Source organism: Elephantulus edwardii, unplaced genomic scaffold (assembly GCF_000299155.1).
Source record: "Elephantulus edwardii isolate Elephantulus edwardi_28Jun2011 unplaced genomic scaffold, EleEdw1.0 scaffold00086, whole genome shotgun sequence".
In the NCBI taxonomy this organism is placed as follows: domain Eukaryota; kingdom Metazoa; phylum Chordata; class Mammalia; order Macroscelidea; family Macroscelididae; genus Elephantulus; species Elephantulus edwardii.
Genome location: NW_006399836.1, coordinates 38,084 through 65,277, shown reverse-complemented (window position 1 = coordinate 65,277; position 27,194 = coordinate 38,084). Strand labels below are relative to the sequence as shown.

General features: G+C 51.5%; 1 protein-coding gene across 1 annotated transcript; it reads right to left on the bottom strand.

Moving 5' to 3' along the window:
* Positions 1-5,959: 5,959 nt before the first annotated feature.
* PNPLA5 (patatin-like phospholipase domain containing 5) lies at positions 5,960-23,358 on the bottom strand. The gene is made up of 9 exons (XM_006890170.1): positions 23,166-23,358; positions 22,635-22,867; positions 20,113-20,178; positions 19,667-19,876; positions 17,697-17,757; positions 13,073-13,258; positions 9,899-10,031; positions 7,598-7,714; positions 5,960-6,026 (listed from the first exon to the last, which is right to left on the bottom strand). The coding sequence occupies exons 1-9, from the start codon at positions 23,356-23,358 to the stop codon at positions 5,960-5,962; spliced, it is 1,266 nt and encodes a 421-aa protein (XP_006890232.1).
* Between the last annotated feature and the right edge of the window lie 3,836 nt (positions 23,359-27,194).

The window sequence follows — 27,194 nt, the reverse complement described above, 5'->3', positions numbered from 1 at the left end:
CTCCCTTTCCTGTCCTGCGCCATTCTCATCTCTGACACACTCAAGTCCATTGCTGCAGTCACTGTGTCAATCCCCCTGGTTGGGAGTCTTCCTCTCCTTCACCATCTCTCCACCTCTCCAAACATGATGTCCCTCTCCAAGGAACAGCCCCTCATAGCCACATGCCCAAAGTATGAGAGATGAACCTTCATTATCTTTGCCTCCAAGGAGGCACCTTCTTCAAGACATGTTAGTTCTTTGGGTAGTTCTTAGGACATTAGTTCTTCTTAGGACATTCATTGCTCTTCTCCAACATCGTGGTTCAAAGATGTTCATTTTTCTGTCTTCCTTAGACATTGTCCAGCCCTCAGACACAGCCAGGGTGTTCAACATTCTTCATCAACACCGTAATTCAAAGGCACTGCTGTCTTTTATCTTCGTCACTAACTAGCATTCAAATGTTTGTTGTTTTGTTGTTATATGCCGTTGAGTAACCTGCAACTCATAGCAACCCTTTGTACAACAGCCCTAACTGCTGCTCTGCCCTGTGCCATTCTTATTGTCTCTGACACATCTACCTCATTAACCCAGACACTGAATCAATCCAACTCATCAAGGGTCTTCCTTTCTTGCACTGTCCCTCCACACTCTCAAGCATGACATCCTTCTCCAAGGACTAGTCCCTCCTTGCAACATGTCCAAAGTATGTCAGATGGAGCTTCAGAATCCTTGCTTCCAAGGAGCAAGCTGGTCTCACCCTGTCCAGGACAAACTTGTTTATTCTCCTAACAGCCCGTGGTATATTCAATATTCTTCTCCTTAACCACAGCTTAGAGACATCAATTCTCCTTTTATCATCCCTAGTCATTGTCCAGCTTTCTGATGCATCACAAGTAATTGCAAAGCCTGTGGCCTTTAGCAGGTTCACTTTAGTCTCCAGACTGACATCATTGCTCTTCATTATTTTGTAGAGATCTCTGAGTACAGACTTTCACAATGCAATTCATATTTTAATTTCCTGTCATCTGAGGTGATTGAAAATACCATGGTCAGACACACTTCAACCCTCAGAGACAGCTTCACACTTTTTTTATTTAATATTTTTTTAATTGGGAAAAACATATTGGGGGTACAAGGAGGTGAGGGTTGGGGGCAGAAGGGTGAGGACGGGCCAAGATGCAGTTGCAGAGCTGCACAGTTTGGTCGGTGGGGGGAGCAGGTGAAGGAAATGATGAGGGTCTAGTGGGGACCTGATGCTACAGAGGAATGACAAGCATTTTCCAATAGTAATTAAACCAACTGTCTTATTAATTTGGGAATTGGATGCAGACTCTCTGGCTTCTTCATGCTGAACAGGGGCGTAGAGATAAAGGGGGGAAGGGAGGATGCTTTATCACCTTACTGGTGGTCTTGGGTTACAGCTGCTTGCCTTCTTGCTCTGTTAGAAGATATTTTCCTGTCATTTGCTCCCCTCTGGACTGCAAAGTGTTTTCCCAGGTGGGTCCAGTGGGGATGGCTGGTTGAACCCAGAGGCTCCATCCTCCTTTGCTTCCTTAGCTGTCAGTTGTATTTCCTTTTTGTCACTGGCACTGGGTTCAGGGTCAATTCTGGAGTAAAACTCAGAGTTAAGGTTACCTATAGGAAAGGGAGCAAACCTAGAGAGAACAAATTTGTGAGTTACAAATAGAAGGGCTTTGAGGGTGTTGCTTTCAGGTTTACTGGGGGGTGGAGGTGGCAGAAGGTGGCCTAGGTAACATTCTCTGGATACCCTAGGCATTCTTTTTTTTTTCTTCTCCTTCCCCACCCAGGGGTCAGATGGCACAATCTGGGGACTGAGGAGCTCACCCTGAGGGCCACGACGGTTCGCCCTGAGCCGGGGGCCAAGCGCAGCCCGCCCAGGGCAGAAGGCCACGACGGCTCGCCCTGGGCAGAGGGCCGCGACAGCTCGCCCCAGGCAGAGGACCGTGGACAGCCCGCCCCGGGCAGAGGGCCACGACGGCTCGCTCTGGGCAGGGGGCTGAGGGCAGCCTGCCCCGGGCAGAGGGCCGCGACGGCTTGCTCTGGGCAGGGGGCTGAGGGCAGCCCGCCCCGGGCAGAGGGCCGCGACGGCTCGCCCTGGGCAGGGGGCTGAGGGCAGCCCGCCCCGGGCAGAGGGCCGCGATGGCTGAAGTAGTCTTTTTTTAAAAAAGAAGAAGAAAAAGTGTGTGTGTGTGTGTGTGTGTGTGTGTACCGTCAAATTGGATCTGACTGGTACAGGAGACTGCCCCTCCTTCTCCAGCAGAGCATGAAGTAGAGTCTGGGTTTTTTCCCCCCCAGGTGCCTGTTGGGGCCTGGGTTTCAGCTGTCCACACCACAGCAGTGGGCAACGAGCTTAAAGCCCCTGATGGCTCTGGGCGCTGACTCTCACCAGTGGCTATGGATGAAGTCACAGGCGATTTTCAGCCAGCGCCGGAGCTTCACATTTTTTAAAAAACAGAACAAAACCCACCACTTTATAAAGGTCTTTTGCAGCAGACTTATAAATTACCCGATTTGTAGACTGCCCCTCCATGGAGTCGTTTGTGGGTTTCAGTAAAATGAAATCCTCAGCAGCTTCAGGATTTTCTCCATTCATCCTGGTGTATTTGTGAGGAGTTTATGTTGGGGTGTAATCCATACAGAAGACTGAGGGGGTTATCTTCAACACTGTCTCGAGTTCCTTTCACTTTCAAGAAGGAAGATTGTGTCATCAAGGTTGTTGATAGATCTCCCTCTCATTTTGATGCCGAGTTCTTCTTCACACCTCCCGGCTTCCCAGATGATTGTTCAACATGCAGACTGAGTATCCTGGAAGGACACAGCCCTCTGACTTGGCTTCAGCCCTGCCTGCCCCAAAGGGGAGTTGGCTTGCTGCTGGGTTATGCCCAGAGGCTGGGTCTCATGATGGGTGATAAAACCCTTAGCGTCTTTTGTGGTCACAGATTTATTCTTTAGCCCTTTTCCTCTCATGCCAGCTTGCATTCTCCACTCTCGCCGTCTTCACTCATCTGGAGAGGCAGATGCCCAGGAGAAGAGGGGCAGATTCCCAGGAGAGGAGCGCCAGTTCTCCCAGCACCCTTTATGTCTGAGGGTGGTAGGAAGTGAAGAGTGTGCCCAGGAGAAGAGGGGCAGATGCCAGGAGGAGGGCCAGCCTTCCCAGCACCCTTTATGTCTTAGGGTGGCAGGGAGTGAAGATTGTACCCAGAAGAGGAGGGGCAGATGCCCAGGAGAGGAGCTGAGGGAGGCAGACCCTGGTCAGCCCCAGGGCCCGATGCAGCTGGGATTCTGCAAAGACAGAAGGATGTGCCCACCCCTCTCCTCCCACCTGCTACAGGTGCAATTACTGGACGGCCAAGGTGGATGGGAGATGAAGGTGAACGGAGGCAGGCAGACCCTCGTTTTCAGCCCCAGGGCCCAATGCCAGATGGAAGAAGGGCATCACTGCCCATCGTCCCCCCATGGCACCAATCATCTCTGATAAGGGCACAGGTCATTTTCTCCTTTCACAGAGTACTCTGCAAATCTAGCTCAAAGACGGTGCCTGGCCCCTCTTCCCAGCAGTGCCACCCCAGCCTCACCCTATGAGAATCCAGAACTGAGATGCAGGCCACTCCCTCCCCTCTCCATGTCCCCATGAGAAAAGGCAAGCTCTGGGCAGGGACACCTGGCCATGCTGAGAGCTGAGACACCGACGAGCCTCAACCAAGCAGTGCCCACAGGGGCCCCAGGAGACAGGCTGCGAGGAGAGGGACCTGGGAGGGGTGGGGGGCCTCTGCCGGCTCCCTGGAGTAACCTACCCACCAGCCCTGAGCAAGCGTAGTGGCAGAAGGTGAAAACCCACTATAGAGTGTCAGCTGTGAGTTGATTTCAATTTGACAGCACACAATAGCACCACCAACGAATAATCTATTTTGAACCTTATGATCATATATCAGGGTATTAGAAACTAGAGGAGCCTTTTAACTTTTCTGAGCTTATTTCCTCATTGCTTATGTAATAGTTCTATTGAATAAGTTCTAAGTTGTCTTGCAGCTTCCATATTCATTGTAATAGATGCAAAGAAAAATCCTTGGCAAGAGAGTAAGTTTGTGTTGTTGACTAATCTCAGCTAAAGTAGAAAACATCACCAGCAGTCTTTATAAATGGAATACATACAAAATAACTTAATATTTATAAATATAGTTTGTCCTTTGACATTAAACATGATAATACTGTGCTGATGTGTGTTGTGTCTGTAAATTAAAAACATGTAGTGATGCTGCACTCAGTATGTACAGCATAGCCTTTTGGCTGATGCATGCTGTTTTCATAATATAAATATTTTCTGCCTTTCTGTGTGTATTTTAGTGTTTAAAAACAAGTATCTTGCCACTTTTGTATGTCATAAATAGGAAATCATTTTTTAAAAGTATATATATTTAGATTTAAAACTACCCCTTTGGGTGTTGAATTGACTTAGTAACCCTATATATAGGACAACATCTCCAAGGGTCCCTAATCTTTAGAAATTAAATCTTTATACTGCAACATATTTCTCTTGTGGTTCAAACCACTGATGGGTACTTAACTGCTGCACCAACAGGGTTCTGTTATGTGTTTAAACACTGATTCTTAATGTAGATGTGAAATAAATCTGCTCCATGTAGAATTTTTAAAGAATAGTTTTATTCTTTTTCTAAAAAATATACTATGCCTTCCTGTTTTAAAATCATTAAAGATTCTAGAAAATGCAAAGACATGTATCTTCTTATCCACATTTACCCTATCCTGAGGTACAGTTGGTATTAATGTTCCGAAGAGCATCGTTCTGGACACCTCTTAGATTATGAGCACACGTAAGCTTCATCTCACATACTGTGGGCACGTTGTGAGGAGAGATTGCTCCCTGGAAAGGGACCGCATGCTTGGAAAGATGGAGGGTAGCGAAGAAGGGGAGGACGCTTACGTAGGTGGATTGATACCGTTACTGCAGCAGTGGGCTTAAGGATGTCAGAGCTGGTAAGGATGGCGCAGGATGGGACAGGGGTTTTAGATCTGGCCATAGGGTTGCTATAAGTCATATTTAACTGACAGCACATAATAACAGCAATGTGTACTTGATAGGGAGCTCTGGTGGCCTTGTGGTAAGGAATTTCGCTGCCAATCCAAAGGCATGTCTAATCCACCACTTGCCCCATGGGAGAAAAGAGGGGTAGTCTCTTTTCGTGCCATTTCCTACGTCTGAAAAGCTGTTGGAGAGTCAGCTATGAGTTGGTTCTGAATCAGCGCTATGTAACAACTGTGCATAAATGAAGTCTTAGTTCCCTAGTGCTTTGTAACAAAAGGACCTCACGTGGGTGGACTTAAAGAGCAGAGCTTTACCCTTTCACAATTCTGAGGCTATAAAGTCCAAATTAGGATCTCAGTTGGATTCCCAGTAAAGCCGCTGGCTTGTCTTCCCCTATGTGTGTGTCTCTGTTTACTTTGTTGTTGTTTAGTAATTAAAAAATAACTATGTTTAGGATCCAAATCCTGCATTGGTATGACTCGTGCTTAAACAAGTTCCTCATGTGGCCGTTTGCCTTAGCTCTTTGGAAAAACACTTTGAGGGATTTCTCACCCCAATCCTTGAAAAATTACCTCTAGTGTTCTAACTAGAGAGTTTGTGTTTTTGTTTGGTCCTGGGCTGTAGCCTGCCTTGTAATGAATATGCACCTTGCATGGGTTAGATTATAAACTATGTTAATGAATTATCTGTAACCTTATACATGAAATATCTGTGGCTTACCAAGGGAGAAAAACAAAAAAACAAGAAGGTGGCCTCCTGCCCTCCACTCAGATCAGGGACTGGACACTGACCCAGGAGGGAGAGAGTCAGACCCAGACCTCATACAGTGGGAAGGTCAGTGGAAGTGGCCAGCTCAGGGTGGGGAGACCCGGCATGGCACCTTCTGGCCTAGATGCTGTGTCTGGGTTCCGGGACTCAGTCCTCCGGGGTTGCTTGTTTAGGATCCAGGGGATTGGCTGCCAGGGACGTGGTGGGTGGAGGGCTGCGGAGAAAGGAGAAACAAGCTGTGGGTCCTCCGTGAGGCCCAAGCCAGGGAAGGTGGGTGTAGGACAGCCTGGGCCTTTGGGGGCCAGGTCTCACAGCCCTTCCCTGAGGCACCTGAGCTTCTTGACCTGGTGGTGCTGGTTCTAAGGACTCACCTGCCCACCTCACTGCTAGAAAAGATGCTGTCATGTGGGGGTGTGTGGAGGGGGGGAGAACTGGGGGACTCCCTGCTGGTGGACCAGGCAGGCTGCACAGGCCCCCAGACCACACCAGGCCAGCCCCACAGGGGGCATGACAGCGGAAGGACCAGAAAGCTGGCAGAGCAGGGAACCCCCTCGCCCTCTGTGGGGCCTCATGCCCATCTCTGTGACAGGGATGGAGTGACCAACGATAGCACAGTAATCTACGGGGACATAATGGCCCAGGAAGACATGTACCAAGGACAGACAGCACAGTGGCCCTGGAGGATGCAGTGACCAAGGGCGGCATAATGACCAAGGAGAGCCTTGGGACCAAGAGTGACAGGGTGATTCAGGATGGTGTAGTGACCAAGAATGATGGCACAACGGCCCAGGAGAGTGTGGTGACCAGGGAGGAGACTGACCAAGGAGGGCATCACCGAGAAGGACGTAATGATCGAGGAAAGCGTAGTGACCGGGGGGGATGCAGTGGCCCAGGAAGACAGAGTGGTCTAGGACTGCGTCGTGGGCCTGGCTCATAATTCACGGTGTTGACGTGGAGCTGACTCACAGCTGACCCTCCAGCAGTCTTCAGAGGCTGCTTCCCACGGGAGGAGATTGCCCAGCTCTCGTCCAGAGCAGCTAGTGGGTTCGAACCACCAGAGGGCTCGGCCTTCGGCTCAGCAGCACCAGTCTCTATGGGCTTTGGCACCAGATCCCCGTCTAATGGCTTCAGGGGATGTAGGGGCCAAGGAGGGAGCTCTGGGGGCGTCACCCCAGCGGGTTCTTCTTACTCCCCGGCAGCTCAGGTCCACCAGAGGCTCCAAGCTGGGCAGCCTCCTCCCCTGGGGTCTACAGCTACAGCAAAGCTGCTGGAGGGGCAGCTGGGGGTCCGTTCCGATTGGACAGCAGTGAGTTTTCAGTGTAACTAGGGAGAGTCTAGTGACCATGAAGGTCCAGTAAGTCAGAGGGGCAGTGACCAAGGACAGTACAGTCAAGAGACCACAGAGAGTGACCAAAGAGGACATGGTGACCAGCTAGAGCATAATGGCAAAGGATGGTGTGGTGACCAAGGGGGGCATAATGACCAAGAATGACATAGTGGCCAAGCAAGTCGTGGTTACCAAGGAGGACACAGTGACCGCTCCAGCAGATCGGTTGGACCGAAGGATGAGGCTACAGTCCCTGCACACAGCCAGTGTGGGTCAGCCACACGGTGGTGTGTGACCCCCGTGCTGCCCACGGCACAGAAACATGGCAGGGGCATGCGGACAGGGTGCATGGATGGTGTGTGCTTCCTGACTCTGGGTTCAGTGGAACCCCTGGTTCACCTTCTACCTGGGCACAGCCGCTCCCTAGTCCCTCCCCAATCCCAGCCCGTGTGCCTCACCTGGCAGTCCCGAGGAGCTGGGCCTTTGTCCTCCAGTACAGCTTGAGGGCTGAGCTGGTCAGCAGGCCATGTATCCAGCGCAGGTCAGCCGGGGCGTCGGGCAGCCACAGCATCACCCTGCAGGATGGCTGTGTCAGCACCACCCGCCGAGCGGAGGCAGCTCAGAGTCGCGGGGAACACTCGGCGGAGGGTAGACAACCAACCTATGTGCTTCTCACCGCCCCCTGACCAGGACAGGTTGGACCCACGGGGGCATCTGCAGCTACACAAGTGCTGGATGGTCCATGGTGGACCTGAACTTGGTGGACATGGCCAGACCCCTGGGTGATGGGGAGGTTGGGGTGGAAGGGCAGAATGTGGGTCAGGCAGGCCTGGGGGGCAGCCTGGCTCCTCACACAGAGCTATGTGACCTTCCACGCCACGAGTCCTCACCTATCACACAAGGGCAGGACGTGCCAGTCCCCCCGGCCAGCTCCCAGGCACCGGGCCAGGGGTTTCTGGCCTCCTCCACCATCCCTCCTCTTGTTCTCGGCCTCAGCCCAGTGCAGCCTCGCCCCACCATCACCCTTGCGCTCTCCCCTATGCACCCCTCCATCCACTCTCTGCTCAGAAGTAAGCAGCCTTCCTTAAACATCCATCATGTCACAGCTCTCCCACCCTCTCACGGCTCCATAGTGCCCTCGTGACAGAACCCAGTGCCCAGAGCCAGACTCTAAAGACAGAGTCTGTCCCCAGTAGAGAAAAAGTCCAGTCTGTCTGTAGAGACCCCATCCTGCAGGACAGCAGATGGCTGGGTCACTCACCAGGGCAGACAGAGGCCTGGCCAGGTGCCCACTGGGAATGAGCCCAACACCAAACACTGGACGATTTCCTCTCCCCTACATCTCCCCAAGAGGAGTCCCTAAGCTGGGCTCCCCGATGAGCAGACATTCCAGAGAGTGCGGTGTGATGACCTAAACAAGCCAGGCCACCACCTCCCCGTGCCCCAACGGTGCAGCCCACAGGGTGAACGTCCACGCCGAGCGTCCATCTCCCTGGGGTCGGGGCCAACCTCCCCACTGGCGCTCAACAATGGGTTTGTCTTTTAAAGGAAAGTGCTGGGCTTTGAACTCGTCCTTTCGATTGCTCCTTGTGGTTTGGGTCTAGCAGTTTGGCATGGGATCATTGCTGCCAGCAGAATCTCTGGCCTGGCTCTAGACACGAGCACTTTAAGCAGCATACCTGACCTAGTCATTAACTCAGTGGGTCCTGGGACAGAGACCTCGGGCTCCGAGTCAGAGACCTTCCTCCCCAGGGGTTGGAGAAATAGCCTTACTGCAGCTCCAAGGTGTCCAAGACACCACCCTACTTAAGTTCTTTTCACCGCTATCTTCCCAGCACTCCTAGGACCCAGACCACACTCCTCCCCTGGCTACAGAGCCCTGCGTGTTTGGCCCCTGGCAGCCTCCGCAGCCCCATCATGCATCTCTCTCCCTCTTGGCCGCAAGCACACTTAACTTACTCCCTTCTGCCCCAGGACCTCCGCATGTGCTGTTCCAGCTCTCCGGAACACTTCCCTTTTCCCTCTTTTCCTGGTGAACTCTTGAGTTTAAAAGAAAGTCACTTCCTCCGGGCAGCCTTCTTGCCAGACAGCTGCAGGAGGTGGCCCAGAGCTCCCTCGACCTGCCTGAGGCTGCTCTAGTTGGAGCTGAGAGGCACAAACACACACGCAAGCATTTGTAAGCCAGGAGACCAACAGGCCAGTGGTGCTGGGGTCTGGCTCAGCGCTGCCTCTGTGGCTCCCAGCTGAGCCCAGCCCCAAAGGAGGGGCCTCAGTAAACTCTAAGTGGAAGGAACAGCCAAACCATGAAGCGTGACCACAACAGGTGAGCAGTTGGGAAGGTAAGTGAGGGCTTAAGCACGGTCAGGCTGACCTGGAAAGGCATCATTTACATAAGAGGAAGCTGAAGCTTAGAGATCAAGAGATCTGGCCCAGAGGACACAGCAGCCCAAACTGGACCAGCTCCTGGACCTATCACCAGGGGAGGCGCACTGACCTGTGGCTCTGATGGGTGGAGCAGTAGGTCAGAGGTCACAGGGACTCTAGGGACTGGCCAGGGTGACAACCAGCAACCTCAATTTCTAATCTCACTGCCCTCTGGCCTCCCCAAAGCCTGTCTGAGCAGAGACTAACCACCCTCTCCTCTCAGGCTGCAGGCACCAGCTCCACCCCCGGCTCTGTCCACCCTCTGCAGGGTTCTGTTCTCCAACCCACAGTCCTGGCTGCCTGTCTCCCTCCCCCAAAAAAGGCACTGGCCTCACCGTCTGGACCGGAAGTAGACGTACTCCAGAGGCAGCGTCCAGGGCAGCAGTAGGTATGTCAGCACCTGGCCAGGGCCTGAGCGCCAGAAGCGGGCCCAGGCGCTGGATTTCCTCACACAGGCCTTCCTCAGGGCTGCAAGAGAAGCCACGGCACGGTCAGTTCACCTGGGAGCCACCTTTCAGCCACCCCTCTCAGCATCACCCAAAAGCCACCTAAGACTCTTCTACCTCAACCCTCCCCTGTCCAGAGGAAGAAGTACCCTCAGAGGCGGCTCCTCCACCAGCCAGCAGGAAGCTAGTCCTCCCATCATGGCCTGGAAGAGGGACACCACGTGTGCGCTCCACTGACGCCGAGACTGAAGTTCAGAGTGAAAAAGGGACTTGCTTGAGAGTGACTACCAGGAATGGGCATCTGTCAACATCTCTCCTGCCCCTGTGGTAAGCTTGCCAGAGTAGATGCCTATGTGCTTCCCTCAGTGACAGTGACACGTGACTACTGACAGCAGCACTCGGACCAGCTGGGAATCCATGGGGCATCAGGGTGGGCAGAGCCAGAGCCCAGATCCCTACCCTCCGACTATTAGGACTGCAGAGCCCTCTCCTTCCTCTCCCAGAATGCCTCCTGAGAGAATCCAATCACAGGAAACAGCAGTCGTGAGAAAAATCTCTCTGTGAAACTACCCTACCCCCATTTTCCCAGGAATCTGAGACCCCAGCCCCCTTCCCTAACTTGAAGGAAGCATCTGTAAGCATCCCCTTCCCCAGTTCCCGTGTAAGAAAGTATAAAATCCCCCTCTAACTCTTAGTGGGGGCTGGTCTTCTGCTTGAGAACCAGTCCGGTAGTTTCTCCTCAAGAAACTGTCTTTCTTTGCCTGCATAGGGTCTGTCCTTCCTTGGTGACCTTACACAGACCACAGTTCCCACCACTGGCTGCAGCCTGAGCAGGCCACGGTCAGACAACAGTCCACCTGCCATGGGTCCTGGATGATCCCCTCCTTTCCCTGAGCCCGCATTCTCTCTGCATGGTGAGGGTGCTGATAGGACTTGGCTCTGGAAGATGTGAAGTCCACACAGCATGGGGTGTGGCCACTGTGGATGAGGCCTGCAGGGATTGGTCAGGTCCTGGAGATTGCTCTCGGGCGCCCCCTGTGTCTGTGGGAAGGACGCAGCGCTCCGCAGTGTGAGAAGGCATGTGGGCTGGGTGTAGACTGCGCACTTTCTGCAGGCTGGACCTCTGCGCTCTGCTACCTCCTCACCCCATCCCCTCACACACCCCTCCATTGTCCCCACTTGGACCTGAGCCACCGTCATCTCTCCTCAGATATTTGCGTGTCTTCAGCCGGTGGTCCAAATCAAATTCTAACCCTCATCCTTAACTCTAACTAAAAACCCAACTCTACGCTTAATCCCTAGCCTTAAACGTAATAAACCATAGTCCTAACTCTAAACCTTACTGGCATTTCATATTCCAAATTATTGAGGAGCTATGATGTGACTTTGAGGAGTAAGATGTGCCTGATTCAGGCCATGATCTTTTCAGTCACTTGCTGTGCATCTGAGGACTGGACAGTGAATAAAGATGACAGAAAAAAAATATTGATGATGCCTTTGAACTGTGGTGTTAGAAGAGTTCTGAATGTCAAATGGACGGCCAAGAGAACAAACTGATATGTCTTGGAGACGGTGCACCCAGAGTGCTCCTTGGAGGCAAAGATGATGAAGCTTCGTCTCATATACTTTGGACATGTTGCTAGGAGAGGTTATTCCTTGGAGAGGGACATCATGTTTGGAAAGGTGGAGGGACAGAGAGAGGAAGATCCTTAACCAGTTGGGTGGACACAGCCACCGCTTCAGTGGGCTCGAGCGTGTCAGATTGTGAGCATGGCACAGGATAAAAGGGCAAGGTTCAGATCTATAATTTACAGGGTTACTATGACATATACTAGACTTAATGGCACCTAACAGCAAAAATCCTTAACTCTAATGCTAGACATAAAATCCTATTCTTGTCTCTCATCTTAACTACCCTTAAGCCAAACTAAAAAATAGCTTAAACCTAGCCTTAAACTCCAGTACTGTCACTGCCCATAACTGTTCCTAAACTGATTGTAAATCTACCCCTGACCCTAACCAACACTCTCACCCTCTCTGTCCTCTGATGTAAGTCCAGTGCAATAGAGTTGAGAGTAGCAGTCCACTCGGAAAAGGGATCAGTGACCCTCACCCCTGTCAGATGCCCAGGAGCTCCCCCCACCTTTCTTCTCAGGTAGCTTTCAATGACCTGCCCAGCTCTCCCAGCCTCCCTGTTCTCATCACTATGGTGCCCACTGTGCTGCAGCCCAGGCCTCCCAGAGCCTTGCTGTCCCCAGGACCTTTGCATGTGCTCTGCTCTCTGTCCTGGCTCTCACATCCCTCCTACTCCTTGGCTAGGCAGCTCCTCTTCTACGTCTCATGAAATGCAGCTCAAGTTCACCCTCCACCAGCAATACTCAAGTGTTTGGGTACCTAGTGTTACTTTTTTAAATAAAAAAGAAATTATTGATATTTATTATGGGTTTTTTCCTATGACAATCAAAGTAATTTAAAAAAAAAAAATATTATCATTACTTGTATGACAATTAGGCCACTGAGAAAGAGTAGACTGAGTGGATCATTCCAGAACTAAGCCCTGGTCATGTCACTTCCTGGCTGTGTGTCTTTGAGCAAGTATCTCGACCTCTCTGTGTTGTCTTTACCTTATTTGTACAATGGAGCCGATTCAGAGTGTTGTTGGGGGTGTGGCTGAGAGCCTTCTGTAGGGGCCACTTCCTAGCACCCCCAGCTACTTTCTGAGCAGTGACAAGGACCTGGCATTTTGAGCACCAGCCTGTGCTTGAACTCAAAGGGCAGGCTCTGCGACCTCAGGGACTGCCTTGTCCTCGCTGACCTGTGTCCTCCTCGGAGAAGTAGGGTGAGAACAGCACTTGCCCTCGGCATGTGGTGTAGCATGGATAGTGCAGGGCTATGTATTCCAGATCAAGACCCCTGCCACGGCCACTGGGTCCCCAGCCCTGGTCTCTGGGGAATGGCCTGGTAGGTGAGCACGTGTAGAGTGGTAGTCTCATCACCCACTGTCCCTACCAACCTCACACCCGTGTCACCCACACACATCCCTGCCCTGCCGAGTGACAGTACCAGCCTCCATCTCCGGCGTCAGCATCTCAAAGTTGGGCACATCCTTGACCGACACGTTGGGTACTGTCCAGTTGAAAACCAGATCTGCCTTCGTGTCGTGGTCACAGCCCTCATCCTGGGCTCCTTCAGCAGAGGCTGGAGGCTCCTTCAATGCCAAAACCCACAATATTGGCTCCTTGGTGAGTCCTGGGCAGGGGAGCGGGGGAGAGGGAGAGGAGAGAGGACGACAGGCCAGCACGTTCAAAGTCTCCCCGCGTTATCCCCACCAGCCTCACAGCCCACTGTCCTCACCAGCCTTGATGTCCTGTACCTACATGCCCTCACCCCCAGTGTCCACACCAGCCTCACCACCCCAGTGTCCATGTCAATCTGATCACCTGTGCCACCCGCAACTCCCGCCCCCCGCCTCTATACCCAAGCATGTCTCCAAGAGATGGACTCACAGCTCCCCCAAATGGCCCTCCCTGTGCTCTGCATCCTTCCTTCCTGACCTTTCTCTAGTGGGTCATTATAGCCTCGGGCCCTGAGGACAAAGACTGAGGTTCAAATCTGGCCCTGCCACCTGTAAGCTATGTGGCCTAGCCCGTCTGTGCCTCAGTTTCCCCCTCTATGAAAGCAAAACTCAAGACCTGCTTGGCATGTGTGCTCTGAGAAAAGAACACTGTGTGAGGCTCCAGGCAGCACTGGGAGTGTCCCGTGTTCTCAGCTCGTGCTACCACCACTGGGGCTGCTCTGAGCCGTCACCTGGGGGCGAGGACCTGGGGACAGGTTCTGAGGCCTGACAGCTTGGGTCTGGACCACATTTATCACTGTAGGATGACAGCCAGACTCCTCATCCCAGAGGGGCTCCTGGGTGCCCCCGTCACCCGTGAACTCTGTTCCTCTTACACACGCACGCACGCACACATGTACAGAGAAATGCACATATGTGTACACACGTACATGCATACTCACATATTTACATATACACAGATGCATACACACCTCAGACAGTTTACACCACATACACACGTGGTGAAGTGTGTCTACTTGACTGTGACTCACAGTGACTTGAATGACAGACCTGAAACCTGTGCTGTCCTGCACCATTCTCACCCTCTTATGTCGCGCTCAAGCCCACTGTTGTAACCAGGTTGGGGGCCTTCCGCTCTTCCCTGACCCTCCATGTTTCCCAGAAGGATGTCTTTTTTCCAAAGACCAGCTGCTCCTCACCACGTGCACAAAGTATCCTAGTCCTAAAGGAGCACCCTACTTGCATTTTCTCCAAGACAGACTTGTGTGTTCTTCCAGTTCAAGGAAGCCCAACACCCTAACTCAAAGGCACCAATGACTCTGTCATTCTCGCTCATTAGCCAACTTCAGATGCATAGGAAGCAAATGGGAAAACTGTGGCTTGGAACAGTCCCCCGTGAGTTTTTAAGTGGCACCCTTGCTCTTTAGTGCTGTGGAGGGGTCCTTGACAGGAGACCTCCCCAATGTAACATGTCTCTGGATTTTTTACCATGGAGTAGAGTCACCCACCTTTGGCTTGGGAGTAAGGCTTTCTGTCCACTAGACCCACCACTCTCTCTCTCTATGCTGTTGTTCTTGGTGGTGGTGTTAAGTGCCCTCGAGTCACAGGCGACTTATAGCGACCCTGTGAATAAAAGTCCTGGACACCTCCTGTTAACTTTCATCCTTTCTCCAGGTTCATAGGATTTCCAGAGGCAAGCTATTATGGAAGTGGATGCCACTCCTGCTTCCAAGCTTGTTTTAATCAGGAAGCTCCACCCCACACTGTCCACCATGAGTAACCATTCTTGCATTTGACTTATTAGTATCACAGTGTTCGGCTTCACAGCAACCAGGAATTACCTCTGTACAGCAAGTGGGCAGACCAGGATTACACAACCTAGAGGAATGTTTCACCAAAAACAAAGGCAGGCCTGAGGGTTGCGGAGTAGCCACTCCCCTTTGGCTTGGGAGCGTGGCTTTCCATCCGCTAGGCCAACTGCTCTCTCTCATGCGCTCTCTCTGCTGTTGTTGTCAAGTGCCGTCGAGTTGCAGGCAACTCATAGTGACCCTATGAACGAAAGTCCCAGACACTTCCTTTTTTTGTGTGAAACATTCTTCTAGGTCATGTAACCCTGGTATGTCCACTTGCTGTACAGAGGTAACTTGTGGTTGCTGTGAAGCCGAATACTGTGACATTGAGGAGTCAAATGTGATAATGGTTACCCATGGTTGACAGTGTTTGGTGGAGCTCCCCAATTAAAACAAGCTTGGAAGGAGTGGCACCCACTTCCACAATAGCTTGCCTCAGGAAACCCTATGAACCTGGAGAAAGGACGAAAGTTATACAGGAGGTGTCCAGGACTTCGGTTCATAGGGTTGCTATGAGTTGCCTGCAACTCGAAGGCACTTAACAGCAACAACAATAATAAAATGTCCTGGAGAGGGTGAAGCCAGGCTGCTCCTTAAAGGCAGGGATTCTGCAGCTCCATCTGACATAATTTGAACATGTTGCAAGGAGGGACCAGTGGAGCGGCGGTGCAGAAGAGGAAGACCCTTGACGAGATGCATCGATTCAGTGACTCAGGTAAAAGGGGTAGGTGTGTCAGAAACAATAAGATTGGCACAGCATAGGGCAGGGTTTAGGACTGTTGTACAAAGAGTCGCTATGAGTCACAGGTGACTCAACAGCACATAACAATAATAAAATATTTTCTTTCAATTGTGATTTTAACTAAAGTGTACAGAAAAGTTGAATTTTCATTCATTCTTGTTGTACATTTTCCCTCCCTCCCTGACCCCAGGTCACTTTCTTCTTTTTAAAAAATATTCATTCATTATTGTAAAATCTCCTCCGCCCTCTCCCCAGTCCTCTTTGCAATGTACCTCTTATTCTGGACTGTTCTCTTCCATATAATACCTAATCATATATTCCTATAAAACAGTTCTTTCCTTCATCTGCTCCAATATGGAGTTCATTATCGATCCACTGTTTTCCAATTCTCCTCCCAATCCCCCAATGTCAGTCCTGTTTTAGAACAGTGGTGTTATGCAGTACTTGTCCTTTGTGACTGAGGTTCTTCACACAGCAGTGTCTTTCCCAGTCAAACACACACATGTACAAATGTCTTTCGATTTCTTGGCTGCTGTTACAATATGCATCTTGATTGTGAGTTCAAGTACAATGAAACCATTGACGACTTCAATCCATTCTCCTTTCATCATGTGCTCTTTTGGACCATTGGAGAGGACTTTTGTTTTCTTGATGTTGCGATGTTGTTGTTGTTGTGTGCCATCGAGTCGCCTGTGACTCATAGCGACCCTATGTACAAGAGCCCTAAACACCGTTCTATCCTGTGCCAACCTCACCGTCTCAAACACACTCATTCCCACCACCCCAATCACAGAATCAATCTATCTCACCGAGGGTCTTCCTTTCCTGCGCCGTCCCTCCACTCTCCCAAACATAATATCTCTCTTCAAGGACCAGTCTCTCCTTGCAACATGCCCAAAGTATGTCAGATGGAGCTTCAGAATCCTTGACGCCAAGGAGCCTTCCGGCTTCACCCTCTCCAGGACAAACCTGTTTGTTTTGCTAGCAGTCCGTGGTATATTCAACACTCTTCTCCAGCACCACAGCTCAAAGGCATCAATTCTCTTTCTATCATCCCTATTCACTGTCCAACTCTCCGATGCATAGTATGTAATTGCGAAGACTGGAGCTCCCCAATGAAAACAAGCTTGGAAGGAGGAGTGGTATCCACTTCCGTAATAGCTTGTCTCTGGAAATCCTATGAACCTGGAGAGAGGAAGAAAGGCACCCAAGTGTAGAGGACTCCCCTTCATAGGGTCGCTATGAGTTGCCTGCGACTTGACGGCACTTAACAACAACAACAACATAGCCTGGATCAGGTGCACCTTAGTCTCCAGCCTGATGTTGTTGCTCTTCAGTATTTGATAGTATCCATATGAAAAGCTGTATTCTTTGATCTTCTGCAAGTGTTTCAAGTTTCTTTTACTTTCTACAAGCAAGATTGTGTTGTCTGCATAATGCGGGTTGTTGATGACACATTATATGCACATACACAAACACATACTGCCATACTCGCACAAGCATATCCATAAACACACAACACACGTGCACAAACCACATACTTATATACACATGCATTTGTGCACACACATATACATACATCCAATACCCTCACACATGCATATAGACACAGTTACACATGCTTCACACACACACACACACACACACACACACACACACACACAGCTTCCTCAGAGCACCATCCTCCAAATATTGTCCTCCTCTCACCCTGCTCCCTGGAATGTCCTCTGTCGTGACCTTCAACCTGACCATAACCTTTATCTTCAGTCAAAGCCCAACTTGTGTTACTGCCTCCAGGAAGCCCTCTTGCTCCGTCAGCTGGCCAGGTGTCTCCTTGGGTCCCTCACCTTGGGCTATCCCTCGGTGACTGTGCCCCCTCACTGGCTGTGACCCCTCTCCAGGTCCTGAGCTTCCGTTGAGATGAAATACAGAGCCACTGCTGTGGATGGGGGTGCCTGCGCCCAGTGCCCCAGCAGCTCCAGCTCCCAGGAGGCAGTCAGCTTCCATGCCGTCACCTACCTCGTCTCTCCAGGAATCTCATGGCATCCAGGTAGCCTTGTCTGCCAAGGTCAGCCAATGTCTGAGAACACACAGGTGGGAGAGGGGTGGGGTGCACTGCTGCTCCACTCGTCAACAGCTGGGTGCTATCCCAGCTCAATAGGCACACCCTCAGGGATCACTCTGCGGGGCAGAAGGACCACAGGCAGGACAGAGCCACTTATGCTGCGTCCCAGCCCCTCCCCCTGCCATTCCTCCCCCCCACCAAGACTCCCTGGCTGGGGGGCCTTGCTCCAGCCCTGACTCTCTGGAAAACAGGATACCGAGGCCCAGTCTGTGCCAACTGGGACACCTGAGGGCACTGGATGCTTGATGTTCCTGCCCATAGCAGCCTGAGATGGACAGAGCATCCAGGGCCCAGCCCTGTCCATCTCCACTAGAGCCCTTGGTGGAAGAAGGCTTTGTCTCCCTTGCTGTGGGACCTTGGAACAGCTGCATCACATTCCTAGGACCTCCGCTGCTTCGTGAAATGGGGCAGATAACTTCTGAGCACCCCTGGGCTGTGGGGAGGACCACGGTGAGTGACCGTGGCCTTGTTTTGTAAAGCACAGCTCTGGTGGCTCAGTTAGAAAGAGCTCTGCTGCCAACCCAGACGCCTGTGATTAGAAATCAGTCAGCTGCTCCTCTCTTGTGATTAGAAATCGGCCAGCTGCTCCTCCCGTGCGACTAGAAATCGGCCAGCTGCTCTTCTCATGTGATTTACAGCATCCAGAAACCGCTGGAGGCTCACTCAGGAGTTAGTTCTGACTCGATGGTACACAACAACACAAATACAGCAAACGGTGAGGGAGGCGGCGGGGAGATATGGCAGGTTATCAGTCTGTTGCTGTTGTTATGTGCCATCGAGTAGCCTGCAACTCATAGCGACCCTCTGAACAACAGCTCTGCAGCCTGCCCTGTCCTGAGCCTGTCTCACTGACTCCGACACACTTTCTCTCATTGCCCCAGTTACTCTATCAATCCATCTCATTAAAGGTCTTCCTCTCCTGTGCTCTCCCTCCACCCTCCTGAGAATGATGTCCTTCTCTAAAGACTGGTCACTCCTGGCCATGTGCCCAAAGTATGCGAGACAGCTTCACAATCCTTGCTTCCAAGGAGAAACTTGGTTTCACACTCTCCAAAATAGACCTGTTTGTTTTCTTGGTGGTCCATGGTATGTTAGTACTCTTTTCCAGCACCACAAGTCAAAGGCATCAATTCTTCTGTCATCTTTAGTTATTGTTCAGCTCTCTGATGCATGGCAAGTAACTGCAAAGACCATGGCCTGGATCAGGTGCACCTTAGTCTCTAGACTGACATCTTTGTTTCTCAGTACTCTGGAGAGGGTCTCTGACAGCAGATTTTTGCTAACAACTACAAACTCTGAGAAAGTAAATTCCTGTTTGTTAAAGCCGTCCCTGGTGGAGTTGCTGTGCTTACACAAGCAGGATTGATTCCACATTGGGTCTGGTTTGTGGTGTTCCGCTCATTCACACACAGGTGGTCCGCGTTCACTGAGCCTCCTCCCCACACGATGGTCACTGTGGGGTCACACTCGAGGGCAGTGAGGGGAAGGCGTGTGGCCATTGAGGGATGTGAATCCTGGCCTTGTCACACTTCCAAGTAACGTGACTTTAAACGTGTCACTCTCCACATCTGAGTTTAGTGTCCTCCCCTGACAAATAGAGGCGTCGACAGCCCTCAGGCATAGGGGGACACAAGCCAGGTGATGGCTGGGCTGGAGCCAAGCCTCAACTAACTCAACTTCTGCCCAGGAAAGTCACAGGAAGGACATGCCCAGAGCCCAGACAGAGGATCCAGTCCTGTGTGACCTGTCCTCGACCGTGAGCATGGGACATGTGTCTGAGCTGGACCTTGAGGCCAGCCCACGGGGTTCCCGTCATGCCTGGGCCTCTGTGGGCCTGTGAGGCTGGGTCTGTGGTCAGGCCTACCTCGGGACTCGGGGGGAAGAGGCTACACATGAGCATGGAGAAGTTGCTGGTGGACAGCCGGATGCTGGTGTTGCTTAGGTTCATCTCAAGAAAGCTGGCCGAGGTACTCTGGGGACAGATGTCATATGTCCCACAGAAGGGGGACACGGTGATGGTGGACTTGGCGTCCTCGAAGGGCACATTGTTGCTCAGACCACCATCGACGTAGCGCTGAAACGTGGAGACGGAGAGCGTGGGTATTGCTGCTCTCTGGGGTCACCTGTTGTCCCCTCCACCTCCTAGAGACACTGGTCACTCTCTGGGTGCCCTGGACTTCCTGGGTGCACTCCAGCCATGCCTCATCAGCGCACCCCTCAGGAGTATGGGGGGGGCGGGGTCTGGCACCCAGGAGGTGCTCTTGGACTCAGGGCAAGAGGTTCAGTGATAATCCCCGAAAATGCACTTACCTCCCCTCTGAACTCCGGGGGGATCACTCCACAGTAGAAGGGGACATATGTGGTACAGACTAAGGCCTAGGGAGACAAAAGCTGGGAGGAGTAACAGTAACATCGTTTGACTGCCTTCTGCTCAGGACCTACTTGGGTTATGGAGTGTCACCCCCCCCCCAAGCAGTTGTCAAAGTTGGTACATGAGGGAACTGGGACCCCCGGAAATGTCACAACACAACCAGGTTCTCCAAGTTAAAAGAGAGAAGACGCTGGCTTGTCCTGATGCCCATCCTTCCTCTGCAGATAGGGCTCCTCCTCTGGAAAGGCTCTGACAAGTCCTACAGGTAAGAAAGAGTCAGAAGCAGAGGGCTTGGGGGGAGGGGGAGACTGAGAAAGATGGGCTAAATTATGCGTACTGCATTGAAACAGATGAGGGAGAGAACGGTTCAAAAGGTATATATGATCAGGCATTACTGTCATGACAGGGGTCCAGAACAGGCTACACAGTGGAGTGGACCTGGGAGGGATTGTATAGCAACGAAAGACTTTTACTTTTCAAAAAGAAGACCAAACTGGAGGGGAGGGGTGGGCAGGGAGAAAAGTGCAACAATGAATGAATGGAAATCCAAAAATCTCTGTAAACTTTCATTAAAATTAACAACAACAACAACAATAATAATAATAATAAGAGAGGAAAAAAGAGTCAGAAAATAGAGCAGATTTTCTCCACTTCAGCACTACTGGCTTTAGGGCTGGACAGTTCCCTCTGGCAGGACTGGCCTGTCTGGGGGTCATTATGGTTATTTGGTGCCATTGAGTCAAACATAACTCATAGCGACCCTGTGAAGAAGAGAGCTGAGTGCTGTCCTGTCCTGTGCCATCCTCATCCTCTCTGAAATGCTTGAGCCGACTGCTGCGGTCACTGTGTCAATCTCTCCGACTGAAGGTCATCCTCTCTTTCACAGACTGTCCACCTTTCCAAGCATGATGTCCTTCCCCAAGGAGTAGCCTCTCCTAGCAACATCCCCAAATGTGTCAGACGGAGCTTTGTCACCGTTCCTCCAAGGAGCACGCTGGGCTGCGGGAGACAGTGTTTAAGAGCCGGATGGCACAATGATTAAAGTGCTCAGCTGGCCACCTAAAAGCTGCTGTTGTTAGATGCCACTGAGCTGGTTCTAATTCAGAGCCATCTACATACAGCCGAAGGTCAGAGGTTCGACTCCCCGCTGCTCTTCAGGAGACAGCAGGCAGGCAGCTTCTGTAAAGATGCTCAGCCTTGGGAACTCTGTGCGGTGACGCCACACCGTCCTACAGGGTGGAGATGTGCTGGAACCGACTGCATGGGGTGGGCTTACTTGCTGAATTAACTTCTTAGTGGCTTCTAGGTGTCTGGAGAGCTCTGGTGGCCTAGTGGCAAGAAGCTGTGCGGCAATTCCTAAGTCACACGGTTCAGGGCCACCAGTTGCTCCTCAGGAGAAAGATAGACAAATCTCCTCCCCAGCGATTAACTGCCTCTGAAAACCTGGAGATCAGCTATAGGCCAATTCCAACTCTATGGTACACAGCAACAACAACAGGTGCCTCCAGACCTTGGGACTCCAGTGGCCTGGTGCTAGGAATCCACGCTGCAATTCCACGCATTCAGAGTGAACTGCCTCCTTCCGGTCATTTACCCACTGGAAGGTCAGCTATGGGTGGGTTCCAACTGGACACCACACAACAACAACAACAACAACAGGTGCCAGTAGCACACCAGTCTGGCCCAAGAGAGCAAAACTGCCCTTGGGAGAGTTATCAGTCTGCAGTCCAAGAGCCCAGAGAACAGACGCCCTCTCTCAGGGGTCCCAGATCCATCCCTTCAGCTCACACAGAGAGCCCAGGGATTGGGGACAGGGAAGGAAGAGTGAGAGCCTTCCTCCTGCGGAGTAAAGATTGACAAGAGCTCATCTACTGAGAAGCCCTAAGAGCCTGGTGGTGCAGTGGTTAACTAACTCCATTGTTAACCCAGAGGTTGCAGGCCCGTCATCCACCTACACCCCACACCTCCTCCTCCCCCCAAACACACACAGGACTCCGGTATCAGCCCAAAGAAGCCTGGGAGTTGCATCTGTTTTGTTCACTATGATGCTCACAGCATTGGAAATGTGACAGACATGTAATTGGCATTTAAGACATGTTTGCTCCAAGTTGGGGAGGTGGGGGGTGGCAGGCACCCTCTGGAAAGACCAACCGTGGGGGAGGGAGAGCTTGGGAAGCCTGGTCCTGCTCCCTCCCCCAGAGCCTTCTCTGTAGCCAGGGACCCTCCCTAACCCAGCTGAGATCCTCTTTCTCAAGGAGTGACGGCTCTGGGCCTCAGTTTCCCCACTTGGAAACAAACCAAAAAAGCTCAAGATTCTCATCCCCCCTCCACCTGAGGGGGATCTGTCCCTGGGAGGCCCCAGCCTCCACCTGTGGGTACTCAGCTCCTGTGAAGTGGCCCCACCTGCGGATGCTCAGCCCCTGGGAAGTGCCTAAGAGGCCCTTGCCACGCACTTACCCACCTGGATGAGCTCATTACGGGTGGCGAAGTCGCTAAAGATGACGTTCTGACCATCAGACCAGCGGGTCACCGAGATGCCCAGCTTCCCAGAGGCCAAGATGTGAGCGTTGGCCGGCAGTGTGGCGTGCAGCTCCTTAGCGATGAACTCGATGGGAGCGAAGGCCGGGTGGAAGATGCCCAGACTGAGTTGGTGGATGACCTTGACCATGCCCAGGAGGTGGAAACAGCAGAAGTCTGCAGGTGGGCGGACAAAGGGGGCTGAGATACTCGTCAGCTCTCCTGTTTGAAATTTCTGTGCGCAGCCATAGTTCAAATCCTGCGCCTACCTTCTCCGCCCGTGGCTTCCCATGCTGGCAGCTTGGAAATACTCTATAAAATGGGGTAACTCTATGAAATGGCGTGACTCGACCCATATCCTCGGATTCTCATCAGAAGCCCATGAAGCCACGCTGGGACAGACACCAGGCGGACCCCTGAGAAGGGCCCTAGGTCGGGTTTTGGAAGGGTCCCCAGTCTCCTGCCCCGGACCCACCGACAGACTTGCCGCAGGTGAAGGCCAGCGCGCTGAGCGCCCCCGAGGAGGAGCCGTACAAGCGGCGCGCGCCCTGGAGGATGCGCGGGGCGCGCTCCCGCAGGCACTGGCACACGCCCACGTGGTAGATGGCCAAGAAGCCCGCGCCGGTGAAGGACACGCTCCAGCTGCCGTCAGTTTCGAAGGTGCTCATGGTGCAGGGGCGGGTCTGGGGAGCGGGTGGGAATTTGGCCGAGGGGGGAGTCGGTTGTGGGTGGATGGGTCCGGAACGGGACCCCTGGGAAGAGAAAGGCCGAAAGAGAGGGATGGAGCTGGGACAGAGCCAGCAGTCGGACCCGAAGCCACTCTGTGAGCCCTTTTAGTACTCCCCGGATTGCGTCATCCACTGCCCTGGCCTATCAGGTCCCGGTCGCGCCTGCAGGTGTGCTCCAGGTGTGGCCACCTAGCGTCATGGGCGCTTCGCCCGCACGGCTGGGCGGGGTCTGGGGCAGCCTCAGGGTGGCCGGCGCAGGGGTGGGGACCGGAGTCTGCGGACTTCCTAACATCTTGCATTACTATTTGTTACAACTGATGAGCCAACACAGATTAACTAAAGTCCACCTTCTCAAACCCAGGAGCCGCCTCTTGTGCTGTTTGCTTTCACGCCCTCTCCTCGGCCTGGCCCCCGCCCCAGGCTTTGGTGGAGAGAGCTCAGGAGTGGAGTCTGATGTTTGTCCCGGGGTCATCCCAGCCTCCTCCCTCAGACCTAATAATCTTGACCCCTCCCCAGCCCCTCTTCCCTCAGACTTTGAAATCCTGAAGGGGAAGAGGGACCATCAGGCGACAGCGCACGGGTGGAGCACCCTGGCTTCACTCTGAACCTGGGAGCCACCCCACCCCCGACCCTGCCATGTCCTAGATCCAGACTCAAACCTGCCACCTACGTGGCTGACCTGGGCCTCTTGGCGCTGCAAGCTTTCAGCATCGTGGGGATGGTGAGGGTTAATGAAGGATACCATTAATGATACAAACACTTCAAAACAAAAGCGTCCTTACTGTGTGTGTGTGTGTGTGTGTGTGTGTGTGTGTGTGTGTGTGTGAGAGAGAGAGAGAGAGAGAGAGAGAGAGAGAGAGAGAGATATCTCGATCTGGGAAGGTTTCCTCCTTTGAAAGAACAGTCTGACCTATTTCTACCAGTCTAACTCATTACCACAGAGTTGGAGCTGAATCCAGAGGCTATAAACCACAGGTCGAAAGCTGCCCATCCTTCTCCCTCAGAGTAGCTGGTGGCTTTGAACCGTTTGTCTTTGGGTTGGCAGCTCGACTCCTTACCACTAGGCCACCAGCACTCCCATGTATATGTGTGGTGTTGTATACTGTTGAGTCAGAACCGATCCATAGCTGACCCTTCAGCGGATTGTCAGAGGCTGTAAATCCCATGGGAGAAGATTGCCCATCCTTCTCCTGGAGGGCAGCTGGTCTGTTAGACCTTCCATCTAATTGTTGCCATACATCTTTGCTTTTCTCCACTCTGCTTTGGATAGAGACCAATAGGTGCACTTTGTTGTTGTTGTTGTGTGCTGTCAAGTGGGAACTGACTCATAGCTGACCGTCTATCGAGTGTTCAGAGGCTTCAGATCACACGGAAGTTGGTTGCCCATGTTTCTTCTATGGTGCATCAAGTGGATTTGAATCAGGTGCCTTTGGGTTGGCTCTGCGTTCCTCACCACAAGGTCACCAGAACTTCTAAGTTGTACCATAGAGTACTATTATTTTTTCTTTGCCAGTGTATTTGACCTTCCACTCTTAAGAATATGATATACTTTCAAATGGTGTAGATAATGGCTGGAAGGTAAACTACTCTGGTGGCACAACTGCTAAAGCACTTAGTTGCCAACCAAAGACTGTCAGTTCAGATCTACTAGCTGTTCACAGGAGGAAGATGCAGCTGTCTAGTTCTGTAAAGATGTCTTGTCAGTTCCACTAGTTAGTTCTGTTCTAGAAGGCCATTACAGAGTCTGAACAGACTTAGGTCCCCTCAAAATATGTGCTGGAATACTAACCTCATCCCTGTGGCTATAATCCCATCTGGGAACAGAGTTTCTCTTGGTTTTGTTAATGACATCATAGCACTATGAGATGTGTCTTAAACCAATCAGGGTTTTGTGTTTGTTGGTTTGGTGTTTTGTTATGTGTGTGTGTGTGTGTGTGTGTGTGTGTGTGTGTGTGTGAATAGTTGTTATAATAAAAGATTATTTTACTAAATATCCAAAAAGTATATACAATGTAATCAGAAAATATAACCATAAGGACATTGAACTTGAGAATGTAGAGAGTCTACAAACAAAGAGGAAGGTAGGTCCTTAATGAGATAGATTGATACAGTGACTACAATTAAGGGCTCCACTCTGACCATGAATAAAGCAGATGGTGGACTGGCCACTGTTTGCTTGCACTGGATTTAAGGTTAAATGAGATCTGACTCCATGGTGGCTGGCCATGACAATAGAAAAAAATTAAACCTTGAAAAATGATGAGAAATATGAACAGGGCCTTCACATAGAAATTGTCAATAATGTAAATACTAAGATACTTCTCTTGCAAATTAAAAAATATTACACATTCCTCACAGCCCTTGCGGTTGGCTAAGTGCATTATTATTAGCCCTGCTGTAAGACAGATAGTCATAGGTGCTGGCACCATTCTTTGGAGAAGTCTCTACTTCTCATTGAATTGGGCTGTTTCAAGGATTTCAACTTTATTTCTCTGGTCTGTTCATCTAGCCCTGTGCCTGTGCCTTAAATGTGTCGAATGCGATAATGGTTACCCATGACGGGCAGTGTTTGGTGGAGCTCCCCAATTAAAGCAAGCCTGGAAGCAGGAGTGGCATCCACTTCCGAAATGGCTTGCCTCTGGAAACCCTATGAACAGTGCTCAGGTCTTCCATTCAAAGGGTCCCTGTGAGTCTACCTAACAATGACGGCGACAATTTCTCTTTTAAAAACCAACACATATTGAGAGAAACATCTTAAATCCATACAACTTGGAAAAAAAAAAACCCAAAAAACCAACACAGCTTTTTGTTGTCATTTGGGGGTAAGTTTGCAGAGCTAGTCCATTCTCCGTTCAACAGTCCACACACGGTTTGTTCTGTGACGTAGGTGTTTCTCCACAATGGACGTCTCTCTTTCCCTTCGTCCTCATGTTTACTGTCTCCACTCTGTCTCCTCCTACCCGCTCCTGTCCTCTGAACCTCCTCCTTGGACAGGCCCTTTGACCTTGCAGGGTAGCTGTCCTAAGGCGTGTGCTCCTCCTCTCTGGTGCTACGGGTCATGTTACAGGCCTATCAAGTAGCTGAATAGGTGAAAGGGCGCCTAAGGGCCGAGTGTCACACCAGACCCTATCAGATCAGTAAGAGACAGAGATTGGCTTATTTTTCCCAGACATACATGTACAGACAATATAATGCAGAAGTTATGTAGAGAAGCCAAGCAGCTCTGAGAGAATTGAAGACGGGGTACCACACACTTAAAGTTCCTCAAACCATCACTCTTCCCACCTCCTCCTGTGTTCATCATTTCCATCTGTCCTCTTCCCCATTTTTTTTCCTACCTTCTGAATATTTCCTTGGGCAAAGCCTGCCCTTTAGGCTTGCAAGGCTGGCCGCACTTGATCTTCATACCTTGGTAGCGGCACTTGGCATTTTATAGGCCTGTTTATTGTTTGGCTGGCCTTTGCACCACAAAGTTGACTTAAAGAGTGACTGAAGTATGAAATGGCAAGGGTGACTCTTTGGGTTCCAAAAGGCATATTTGCTTCAAGTTGTGCTGGTTTTGGTCCATTCATACACACGTGAGACCTGTGAGACAGTGAGTTAGAAGGACCAAAGAAGAACTCATGCCTTGGACTATTTTGTTGGTAAAGGATAGGGAGCTCTGGTGATCTAGTGGCAAGAAGCTGCACTGCAATCCTGAAGGCACACAGTTCGAGGCCACCAGCTGCTCCCTGGGAGAAGGAGGGACAATTGCCTCTCGTGCAATAAACGGTCTC